This window comes from Pan troglodytes, chromosome 4 (assembly GCF_028858775.2).
Source record: "Pan troglodytes isolate AG18354 chromosome 4, NHGRI_mPanTro3-v2.0_pri, whole genome shotgun sequence".
Classification (NCBI taxonomy): Eukaryota; Metazoa; Chordata; class Mammalia; order Primates; family Hominidae; genus Pan; species Pan troglodytes.
Window position 1 is genome coordinate 156,505,827 of NC_072402.2, and position 12,991 is coordinate 156,518,817.

A 12,991-nucleotide genomic window follows, 5' to 3' on the forward strand; every position below is an offset into this window, starting at 1 on the left:
AGGAATCACTGGTGTTATTAAGATGTTAAGGAACTAAACAGAGTAGCTGAAAAGTTAAGAATTCTTCCAAAAGTTGTTAACAATTGCCACTACACCCACAATAGGCTTCTTAGGTTGACAACTGGTGGCTACGTGGAGTCCCATTTCCTGGGTCGACCTAGCCCCCATTTCAGCAGCAGGCACTCTATTCTCTTGGGGGTTAAAATTAGCACCAGTAAGCTCCCCCTTTAGTGGGCTCTAATCATGCAAGGACCCAGGTGGATCTTGCTGACAGATGTTAAGGTTAGAAGGAAGGGTAGCAGCCAGATGAGAAAACAGAGCCACCCCCTTCCGGAGGTACCAGGACTTCCTGCCTTTAGGCCTGGTGGTTCCTGCCTGCCTGCCCCTCCCCCATGCATCAGTTTCAACACAGTTGCTGCTCTTTCTGTCATTTGAACTCAAATTCTATCTCAGAAATTGATGGGCGATCCTGCCCTTGACAACACAATGTCAGCCTTGCTCAGTGTCCAGCTGGTTCCGTATATATTATCATAATGCGCTGCCTGGGTGGACCCTGGCTGATTTTCTCTCTTGATGCAAGTCCTCTTTCCAAACTAATTTCTGCTCTCTGACATGCAGACCCTACTTGTTTAAAAACAAAAAGACAGCAGCTTGGGAGTTTTATTTTTTAAAATCCTGTTAGGATATTTAAGTCTATTCTAACGGTAAACTGAGCCTAAAGGACTTTCTTTTAAAAATGATTTGACTCAAAAAAAGAATGTTTCCCAGGGTCCTACACTGTTTCCTGGTGACTTGAAAGAATTATTACTTCCCCCAACCCTTACAGCCCTCTCTAACAGCATTTCCCAAACTTCAGTCCTGATTTTCCTCTATCCCTGTACCACTTACACTATTATTTACTTAATAGTATTTAGCTGCTATGTTTGTTTAGATCAACTTTTTCTTTAACTTTAGTCTTGCCCTAAGCAATAATAGCTGTGAGATCATGATTTTGAAGTTGGAGTTATTGTTTTGTTTATGCATTAACATAAACACACAACCATTAAAAATGTTTAAATGTTTATCCTCCATTTTCTAAAATTATCTCACCTACTGCATGGGAAATGGTGGTCTGAAAGCTCACTGCAAACTATCAAGCCGCTTGTACACAACACCTTCCCAGCTGAAGAAATCCAGGGAGAAGAATGCAGGGTGATAGCTACCTAAGGCACAATGGCTATGTATGCCACATTTCTATGGCTTTTCCAGGCCTCCTAGAACCAACTGTTAACCTCCTGCAGAGATGGCCAAGGTGGAGGGAAATTGGGTCCTTTCACCTGGGCATTTTGGTAGCCACTTTTCCAAGGCTGCAGGTGTGTAGCCCCTCAAGAGATAAAAGAACCTCTCACAGAATTAGCTGGGTTCAAACAACAAATCATCAGAGCTTGAAGGGCTCTTCCAAGACCCACCTTAATTGATGAGGAAACAGAGGCCCAGAGAAATCAAAGTACATACTCAGTCATGTAGTAAGGTAGTGGCACAGCTTGGTTTTAATTTATTTCTGCATATATAACTGAAAATGGTCAAACAAAAATATTTCAAAATCAACCCCTGGCCACTGCTTCTAAATATCTCATCTTAAGAAGGGTTTATGAACAACACATCAAAGCTTCCACTTGCCCATAAACATCATTTGAAGCCTCTGAAATTCTCAAGTGAGGGGAGCTCCTGTGACAGATAAGTATAGAGACAGCTTGGTTTGAAACAATCAATTAGGCAAATCAATGCAATTGGAATTATGATGCTTTTGTAACCAAATATAAGACACAAAAAATTAGGCTTAAAAAAGTTCTGACCAGGCTGGCTCATACCTGTAATGCCAGCACTTTGGGAGACCAAGGGGATGTAATTGCTTAAGCCCGGGCATTCAAGACCAGCCTGAGCAACATAGTGACCCTGTCTCTACAAAACTAAAATAATTAGCCTGATGTGATGGAGTGCACCTGTAGTCCCAGCTACTTGGGAAGCTGAGGTGAGAGGATAGCTTGAGTGCAGGAGTTTGAGGCTAAAGTGAGCTATGATTGCACCACTGCACTTCATAGCCTGGGCAACAGAGCAAGGCCCTGTCTCATAAAAAAAAGTTTTTACATAAAGTCCTGTCATTTCTGGCCAAAATATAAGTAGAAAGCAACAATCTTTCCCCCCCAAATCTCCCCTACAACACACAACACACCACACTTTGTGCTTATTAAAATAAGTAAGGTGTGACTCACTCATTTATTAGCTCAACCAACCAAATACTGGAAATTTCCCACAGTTTACAGGTTTGTCAAGAAATTCATATAAGAAACTAGCCTCCCTATATCCAAATCGGTTTCCCATGTTATTTCTAGCATGAGGTTTACAAACTCTTCCGTATCCTAACGGTTGTTTAACTCATCATCTCATCATTTTCTCATGGACTCCTTCCTCCACACATTGTACACGTGCCAGAGAGCCCATATGGTCAACAAATGATTTCTAGGGAGATGAGTTAGGACATTCTTGCAAATAAATAAAATATTACCAGCATCCTTATTATCTTGCCAGCCCCACAGAAAATATACTAGTCATCGAATAAAATCAGCATTTTTAAAAATTCGACTAGCAGAATGTGTCGCAGCCATGGGAAAAATTTCCTTCAGGTTTCTGAAGGAAAATCAACTATAAAGTAAATATACATGATGTGCCCCATTTTTAAAAAAAGATATGCTCTGGGCTAACTTTTGAAAAGTATGTTGAAGATACCAGCACAATTGCCTTGCTTGTGTTAAGAAAAAAATAAGAACAATAGGATAGGAGATGGAAGGAATTTCTCATACTGTAATGTAACAGAGCAGTAGATGAGAGTGCAGACTTCAGCATCAAGCTTCCTGGATTTGAACCCTGGGTCTACTACTTAATTGCTGTGTGACTTTAGGCTAGTTATTGACCCTCTCTTTAGCCTTGGTTTTCTCCTCTTTACAACAGGGTACCTATAGCACTCTGTGCCTGTCATAGTAGGGCTCAGGGAATGTTTATTGTTATTATTCTTAGCACTGTTATTAGGCAGACCTAAGGTCAAATTCCAGGTCCAATTCTAATTAGTTCTGCAGCTTTGAGTAAGTTATTGACTCTTTCTAAACCTCAGTTTTCTCATCTGTAAAATGGTAATAATAATCATTATATATCATGAGATTTGTTGGAAGACTTGATGAGATGATAAGTAAAATAGTTACCATGGTGCTGGCATATATAGTAAATGATCCATAAATGCTAATAGTTCTAAAAAACAACAATAGTGGTAGTAAATAATAATAGAATAATAAATATTATTACCTGGCCTGGTTACTGTCAAGCATGGCAAAAAAGTCTGAGCACTATTTCTCCTTTGTTATCAGTGCTATTGGTGGTGCCATGGTCAAATGAGCAGAACACAGATCACCTGCTCATGAACTCTTCAGTCTGTCTGATGCTGAGATCCTGCTGGCTACCATATCCCCAGTGTTAGGATTTCTGGTGTTACCTGCTTTATGAATTACTCAGGGAATACACAGGAAATCAGTCTTCACTCACATCTTTGTGCATTATCTTGACCACTTACCACATCCTTTCTATTTCAAGGAAAGACAAAAGGCATCTTCTCAACTGCACAAAGTAAAAGCCCTGATTTGATACCTGAAAATCTGGGGTCTCAGTGCTCTATTTTATGACACAGCTGGGTATTCTTATCCCTAATGTTCTGCTCTTGCACCTGTCTTCTTTTTTCAAGTAGGGAAATCAATTGGTAAATTGTAACATGCCACCCTCAGTCACAAAAGATGACACCAATATTTTTCTATTTAGCCTGGGCCCTTCACCAAGATGATCTTGCCTTAGTGGGCTTGGCTGGGATTCTGCATCAAAACTAGCCACAGAAGGGCTGTTGGCTATGTGGGAAGCTATGCATCATCCATCATCTGCCCTTGAATGTACATTTCTGTCAGGAAGCTGGATTTATTTTACAGACATTCTTCTCAGCATCCTGGGAATCCCAGAAAGACTGGAGGCAAGGCTAGGCCAATATGAAATGTACAGGCATTGGGGTGGACCCCAAATCCTCTGGCATGTTTATCCAGGTGACCAGGAAACTATGCAAACCCTGAAATGCACACGGACAAGTACAAAGAGTGCTGAATGGATTTTGACAGAAACAAGCTATGTTTAAGCTTGAGCAGATTATATCCCCTCTCTGGGTCTCTGTAAAATGAGGAAGAGTGAAAGAAATGACCTTCCATCCTTCACTGACTTCACTCAGTGTGAGCTGTGGCTCAGGCATTGCCCCTGGTGGGAGGGGAGAGAGAAATTTGGGAGGGTATATTTTTCTCTGTTGTTTTAGTTTATTTTCACTCACTAAGTTTTGGTGGGGTAATATACATTTTAATGGGTCAAATAATGCAGCAGTCCTCTACTCTAAAGACCATGAAAAGGTGAGGGTCTCCACAAATTTAAAAAGATGCCAAAAGGTACACCCTTTCTAAGCCACTTATGAAAAACTAAATCAATAATACGAAGCCATCTGAAAAAAAAAGAGGAGAAAGGACTCTTAAAATGTTTGACTTTCTATAAAGAACACATGCACTATTGATACAATAAGGAGTAATTAGGGGGACAGCTCCAAAGCACAGCCAACTCCCTGGTGAGTTTCCAAAGTCCAGCAGCGAAAAGCAAAGTTATAAGCAGGTCTGAGCAATCTTGCCCTGGGCTTTCACGGGATCTGAGGAGCCCATGTAATTGAAACTGAGTTCATCAAAGCCCTGCTTGACCTCCTCCCCACTTCGCAATTGCCACCAAGACCATGGCCTGACCAGCCCACTTTGGCCTGCATGATGTAGCCCTCACAGCCACCCTAGTCTCATCTCCTGCCACTCCTCCCTTGCCTGGGAGCAACAGGAGCCCTCTCGGTCTCCTTTTGTTCCTGGAATTCACCTAAGCAAAACAACCCTTGTGCACAGTTTCCTATACCTGGCAATTTTTTTTTGTCCCCTTTGCCTAGTGCTATGGTTTGAATAGATGAATGGGTCAATGTCCCTACTAAAATTCATATTGAAATGTAATTGCAGTTTCAACAGTATTAAGAGGTAGGACCTTTAAGAAGTGATTAGGTCATGGGGGCTCTACCTTCCTGAACAGACTAATTCCATTATTGTGGGAGTGGGTTAGTTATAAAAGTGAGCTCTCTTCACCCACACTTGCTTGCCTTTCCACCTTTCCACAATAGGATGATGCAGCCTGGAAGCCCTCACCAGTGCTGGCATCATGCCCTTGGACTTCCCAGCCTCCAGAACCGTAAGACATAAACTCCTTTTCCTCAAAAATTACCCAGTCTGTTAAAGCAACAGAAAACAGACTAAGACACCTAGTAAAAACCTACTCATCTCTTCGGTTTTGGCATAAATGAGATTTCCTCAAACAAGGCTTCCCTGACACTTCATTACTCTCCTCTGCTTTTGTGGTCCCCCTTTGACGCACCACTCTAATTTTGCTTAGTACCTCTCCTCTCTATTCACATCATATATTCTGTGAAGACAAGGACTGAGTCTGCATTATCCTACTGCACCTAGCTTAATGTCTGGCATGTAGTGCCTGCTTAGTATGAATGAGCGATTTCAAGTCCACCTTATTGACACCTTATCCCTTGGCTGGAGATCCAGAGGAAGGGTTCTATTAGAAAATGCCAGTGGATTTCTCTGTTCCCAGGAAGCCCTATTTCTCCAAAGTCACCTCCTGCAGAAAGTCACGTGCCAATGGCTTCAGTTCAGAGCACCATAAAATAGTACATGCTAAAAGGAAGCCTACAGAGGACCCCACCTGGCTCTCACTGGACATACAAAACTGAGGCCCACAGAAGCAAAGTGACCTTCCCAGGGCCACTTCAGCCAGAGAGCCTGATCCTCCTTCTATCCTCTTGTTAGGACCATATTATACAGAAGGGAAAAGAGACAGGCTCAATTTGGGGTAGTCTCTCCAAGCTCAAACCATCTTTCTCCACATTTCCGTAAAAACATGAAAACAAACAAAAAAACCAAGCAAATGAAAAACACATTTAAATGCAGCTGGTCTCAGGAAGTCAATGGTGCTGGACACCCAGGGGCAACTGACAGAAGCAAAAACTGCCTCTGTCTGGATCAAACGGATTATAGAAGGTCATATGCTAAAGATCAAGAACACCACCATATTGTCAGGGACAGTTGTAATGTGACACTGCAACCAAAAGGTCAGAATTCACTGGTGGTGGTGAACACCTGACTCTATTTCTCCAAAGCTTTAATTACAGCCAGGAGATGGGCCCAGTGAGTCTATCATCAGTATTTATTCTTCAAAATACTTTGAGTGTGACCAAACTCCACTATTGTTTTTATTTATCTTGAGATCTTGGCACATTTATGTTTTATGTTGCAGTCTTTATTATAACTTTGAAGGGAAATTTAATTGATTTGTATCTGATGCCCACAAAAGCTAAATTTCAATCATTTTCCATTTTTAAAAACTGAGTATGTTTTAAAGAATCTATCTTCAATCTAAAAAAATAAGTAGGACCCCAGGTCAGAGCTCATGAACACTAATATGTTTATATTCTAAAAACTCTTGACTAATAGTTCCATTGTTTTTTTTTCCAAATAAATATGAAGGATGCACATATTCAAAACAATAAAAAAAAAAAAACTAGATCTAAAGAATACCCTATTGGGGACTTAATCCCACTCCTGGAAAGGGCTCCCACTGGTGGGTGAGCTCTAGAACGTGCTCACATTTCTCTAGTCACCATGGAGGAGGCAAGTCCTCCAAAAGCCCAAAAAGGGGAGAAGGGAAAGAAAAAGAAGAGAGGAAAGGAGAAAAACACATGCACACCAAAATAAAAAAATACATATATCCCCTTTAAAAAATGAGCATTTAAACTGCTTGTCAGATGGTTTCCTGACAAAGCCACTAGAGTGTATTCACAGGCATTTGCATAAATGCTGCCGGTGAGTTCACCATAGCTGCAAGCGCTAATGGTACATAAAGTAATTTAGTCACTTCTCCCGGCATTCTATGTCAGAATGATGAGCACGGGCACTTTGCCTTGTTGCATATTAGATCATTAGATAATAAAGTGTTAGCGCATGCAAGCTGACAGGGGCTCTGCACCACAGTGTTGTGAGGGCACCGCATTTTGCCACAGGGGGAAGAAACAGAGAAACTGATGCCACAGTTGGCCTTGAATTCAAGTAAACACAACCTGGAACTCAGGGGAACAACAATGCCAATAGCAACACTCCTCAGGCCCCTCAATGACTCCCCAGAACACAGTCTTCATGAACTTGCCCAAATGACTGGAAGACAAGGCAAGTACACAGGGTAGCGCTGAACATAGCCTTGTGGCAGCCACTCAGCTCCTTTCATCCCGAGCTCATGCTTTTTCAAAAATTGGAACTGAGGGAGCAGTTACATTTTGAGGCTGCCTCTCTCCACAACTGTACATCTTCCATAAAGCTATTGCTTAAAGAAGAAACCTCACTAGGCTAAATGGTCCCATAAATATCCAGCCAAAGAAAATCTTGGTATTTATGAATGAAGAGAAAGTACGGGGGAAGACCATTTTCCACGATCTATAGCATGCCAGGATTCACTATCTTTGGACCATGCAAGAGTCTATGAAATAAATTTGCCTTTGTCAACTCTCATACTTGAATTACAGGGTCATTTATCAGAGCACAGGGGTTTGCGAGTCCATGGGTCACATAAGAAAGCCCATGCATGAATGTAAAGCACGATCTCTGTCTCTACTTATACGCAGAAAGGTGAGCCACAAAAGGAAACTTCCTCCAACGGTCTGACAAGCAGGATATAAATAGAGATTTGCAGAATAGCCCAAAATAATTCAGGCTACCTGTAAATTAGATAGTAAAAAGTCCAGAATGGGGGAGAACGTAGGTTCCCACAGGTCACAAGAGGAGAACATGCTTTGCCGTCTCACCATGTGGTAGCTGTTTGAAGGCGGTGGGGGGTGGGAGCGGAGACACAGAGGGATGAGGGTGTGTGATTCTCAAAGTCTTTTAAACAGAGCATTTTGAAATAGGACTTTTCAACAGCAAAATAAAGTATTACCCTCACATCAACATGAATTAGCATCTAGGTCCACTCCCACACATTACCAATGAAAGAGTTCAATAGTCATCCTTTGCTGAGTAGATATTTATGTGTCAGCCTGAAGTGTCTAAATGAGTGGGTGGTTTTGTGTGGTTGGTTGACTCACTCTGCAGAGAAGCAGATTTCTATGCTATTGTCATTACTAAGAATTTGAACATGTCTACACTTTCTTTCCACTGGAGAGAAGTGAAATAAGGCTTCGGTGAAGGCAAAGCCCCTTGCTGAAGGAAATAGGACATACCTATGTCCCCAAGGATGGCCAACCACTTACACAGTGAAATGTCACCATTTTTTGAAAAATATAGTAATATGGCCATCTGTGGACTCATAAACTGAAGCAGGTGAATAAAATGCTGACTTTAAAACTTAGAATAATATGATACCCCAACTGAAATATTAACACTCTTAGAAGAGGGAATATCTGAGCTGGGAGGAAGCTTAGAGCTGTGTTGATCCAGAGGTCTCAAACTGTTGACCTGTGGCTGCATTCTTCCTAAGTGGCTTTTTTTCCCCTCTCCTCCCTTCAGTGTCCAAAAATTTTGTAATTAGTTACCAACAATTAAAAATTCACTGTTGCCAAACTGGAACATCTGGCCCCACTTGGGCTCTCATTCCCCTTAGCAACAACTGGCTGGGGCCGAGGGGCACCAGAGCGTGTACTTGCCTGTCTTCTCAGCCTCCACCCAGCCCACTTCCCTATCTACATTACCTGCCCCCACCCAAAGCACAGATTTTTTTTTTTTTTAACTCTCTTACAGATCATCACCTTCATTTTAACAAGGAGGAAATCAAGGATCCCAAAAGCTAAAGCGACTTGTCCAAGGTCAAATAGAGGCCAGAGTGAAACTAAATTGAATTTGGGGTTCCTGGTACCTATTTCAAGACCCAGTCCTTTATCATGCTGCAAAATAATGTTACTGATCCTCATTGCCTATAGGGATCCTTTAGAGAAGGCTATATTCTATGTTTGCTTTTGGTTTTTGTTGGAGGGATAATTTGCGTGGTGTCAGGAGCTTTCTCACTGGCTTCCCAAGAGCAGAAATAGGAGCTGGGTATGGCCTGAGCATATTTTGAAAGTGTGAACCCAGATTTCAAACTGACAGTCAAGTCTGTCACCAGACTGGGCAGTACCTATTGCAACTATGCCCACCCACAGTCAAAAACATAACTTCACTCCTTAAGCAGCACTCTCCAAATCATGCCCACTGAGTATTTTCCTAATTTTTTCCTCCTCCTTTCACCTAAACACCTCTAGTCACACAATGCCTTAAGTGACTCCAAGGGTATTATAAAGACAACATTACTGTAAAGTGAGGATCAGAATAATTTTAAGTACAGAAATGGAACTAGGAATGTAATCATGAGCAGGTGTTTGAAATGGCCTCCTGCAAAATGTAATATCCATCCATCTCAGCACTAATGAAACCATAAAGAAGCAGCTTTTGAAAGATGATGGTTTACTTTAAAAAGACTGTAAAACTGGATGTGGTGAAGAATCCCTTCTAAGAGCATTACATCTGGCTAATTAATAAAAAGTACAGTTCGTGTGTTCCATAAGCACAGGAGAAAAAGCCAGGCAAAAATGATGAGAGTGGTGTGTTTATTAAATTGGGATGCTGGCAGAGAAGGGAGTTTTCTACCTTGTAAATTATGGGCAACTCCTGGCCCATGGAAAAAAACAGGCAATCAGGTGATCATTTGCGTGGTAGTGTTCTGAAAAGAATCTTGCTGACCCTAGCAAACTGGAAAGGGAAGTGAGGGAAATGGGTTGAGAGTTTGAGGCAATTGAAGAAAGTCTAATATGGTGACTGGTATCCAGCAGAGCCTCAGTCACTCATTCTTGGATGGATGGATGGATGGATGGATGGATGGTTGGATGGATGGATGGATGGATGGATAGATAGATGAATGGATGGATGGATGAGTGGAGAGGAGGAAGAGTGGATACATTACACACACATGCAGCACTGAAAAATTCAGGCGTGCCCCTAACCCAACCCATGGTTCTTCTGAGTGGCATTAACTTTCCTTGATTCAAATTTTTATCTGGTTTCCTTCAGTCCTCTCAAAGGCACCACTGATTAGCCATAATTCTCGAGACAAATGGGATTTCTCCCTACCAAAGTCTACTTACAGACAGCAAGTTCTATCACATGGTGAAGAGGTGAGAGTTAGGTACAGGGCACAGGAGGGACATTTGGTCTGGGCTTCATATTCAGAAAGCACCTCCAACCTCGACATTGAACCTGATCTCCAAATGAAGTTCAACAGGTGGTCACAGAGATACACCAGGAGGGTGGTAAAGAGGATGGGTTCATTATAAAACCTCAATGGTCAATTATAAACATGTCAAATATATCACAATTTTAGTGATACCAAATTGTGTGGCCTTTCCTTATTTTTCCCTTGGATTGGCCTTTCCTTATTTTGTAATCCAGTGGGAGCTTAGAATAAAGCAATGGTCCAGGCCTCCTTCTTTCTCTCAACCTGAAAGGAGGCAATATCAGCCATTTCCAGAGTAGAGAGTGGTCCCACAAGAAAGGTGGGCCTCAGAGATATTTTCCTGTCTTTAAATATTTGCCACCATATGTTGAAGAGAAAAAACCCTAGAGGACCAATCTTATTCAAAAAGACTTTTGAAATTTGAAACAGAATAGAACATGTGGTGGAGTGGAAGAAAGAAACCAAATATATTCACAGTTAAAGTAGCAATGCCAACCAATGAAAATGATTCGCCTACCATGTTCCAGATAAGAGGGCGTACCTTCCGAGGGGTCAAGCCTCCGAGCCCTCCGCCCATGCTTGGAATTATTATGGACAAACATGTTATCAGAGACTGCCAGGACATGGCCATCCACATTGACTGTCGTAGACACCACGACCTGGAGACATAAGAAAGAAATGAATGAACATTTTAATATAAAAGCGTGGTGGGTAATAAACTCAAGTTAAATAAATAACAGCTGGGAGCTGAAGAAAATTGCATAGCTATTTCACATAATAACTGGTGCTTATGCTGTACAAGTCTAACAAGAGGAGCTATTGATGAGTGGGTCTTTGGCATGGAACGCTTTTGATGCAGTTTTAAGTAAAATTGCACAGTTTATAGTTATACAGCAGAAGGTACACTGTTAACCATAATTTTAACAAGAGGATCTTTATTAGCATATTTTTTTATACAAGGGTGGTTGTGTTTCACCTAAATTACCCTTCAGTTTAGACACTGAAGCAGATATCACAGTTGATCATGCAAATAAAAATCTTTTGAATCTTTAAAATATTTCTCCCCACTGTGTCAGGGTTAAGAGGATAGAGAAATGAAAAAGATTTCAGTAAGAGCAGGGATGCATTTTTCTCTCCTGGATGTCTTTTTGAGATTTCTTGTACGTTTTTCTTTCCACATTAGTTTGGTTCATCAGACCAAAGTCCCCCTCACTACTATCACCATCACCCCACCCCAAAAAATTCCTGCTAATTAAGGGTCTTAGATCTGTTTCAAATTAAAAAAAAAAAAAAAAAAACTGGTGGGACTGGCCCAAGGCATAATTTAGACACTGAAACCATCTCATAAAGTGACTGTGAACCCAGTTTGCCAGAAGAGACACAGGCAAAGATGTTGTCTCAGAGAACTTTGACTAAAACAATGAGAAGAAATGACCTACGCTTCTCCTTATATTAAATGGGGAAAGGGATTAAAACTGAAACCCACAGAGATATGTTTATTCATGCGACCTCTTACAACCAAATATAATAATTGTCTGTAATTGCAGCTTCAGCTCCCACCTCATGCTTTGACACGGGAAACAGCAATCAGCCCGCTCCCGTTTAATCCACCTATTATGTTGACTAATTAACTTTGCTCGACAGTTTATTTCTTCCTCCATTATCAGCCCCTGTCAGCCGCAAGCACCCTGCAGCATAGGGGAAACCTCAGGCTCTTTGATTGATCACCGATAGATTGACATGCAGATTAATTTAATTAGAATCACCTCACTTGAGAAATGAAAGACAATGGCAAGAAGGCTAATAGATCTGCTCTCATAATGAGGCGAGCCTCCAGAGCGAAGGCTGAGGATTTCTGATTTATTTTGCTCAATTCCCCAGTTGCTTGGAAAGACTCTCGCTTTAATTGTTCTTGGTTTTGAGAGGCATTAGCCTCTGAAGAGGTGAACCGCTTTATAAGGGTTGGCACAGATGGAGGCCTCAGTTTCTGAGGAAGCCTTTTCTCCAAGTTGGCTGAAGGGGGCATCGACTTCTGAAGAGTCTTGTGTAACACTCTTTCATCAGCTAAGTTGGGCAGAGGGGAAAACGCCGGGCCCTGGCCTATGCCTGTGAATTGTCAGCTTGGACGCCAGTCCCCACAGTCTTTCCATACTTAAAAGTTCCACTGTCCTCCTCGTTGACCTAAGTGCATCCTGGCAAAATACGATGAATTTCCTTTCCCAGAGCCTCAAAGATGCCCACGAATTGCAGGCTATGAACACATCACCCATGCTAGTAGCATAAGGTTGATTTTGTTTTCTAAATCTACTTAATTAAAATGCATAGGAAACAGTTGAGAGTTCAATCAGGGAATCAGAGTATTCTCCTTAGCCACTGTGAAACCCCAAATTCCATCTAGAACAAATCATTTGGGGGATGACATGTAAGTTTGATGCAGAAGTTTGCAGAGTGGTTCTTCTCTTTATTCATGATTGACCAACCAGATCTGACACAGCCTTATGTGTAAACACAGCTTGTATGTTTACAGGTTAATTTAAAAGAAAGAAGAAGAGAAGAAAACGGTCTACTATTTTGCCTTCAAAAACTATCATATGCAGTG

At 41.5% G+C, this 12,991-nt stretch overlaps 1 protein-coding gene across 31 annotated transcripts in view; it reads right to left on the minus strand.

The window, feature by feature from the left end:
* Positions 1-12,991, minus strand: part of EBF1 (EBF transcription factor 1) — a 402,216-nt gene that overhangs the window by 116,430 nt on the left and 272,795 nt on the right. For 18 of the 31 annotated variants that reach the window (XM_063811625.1, XM_063811624.1, XM_063811633.1 and 15 more), the window contains one exon: positions 10,910-11,051. In XM_063811625.1, the coding sequence (XP_063667695.1) occupies positions 10,910-11,051 (142 nt within the window). The remainder of the gene's footprint in view (positions 1-10,909; positions 11,052-12,991) is intronic. The other 13 variants (XM_063811629.1, XM_063811634.1, XM_063811626.1 and 10 more) reach the window with 1 other exon arrangement.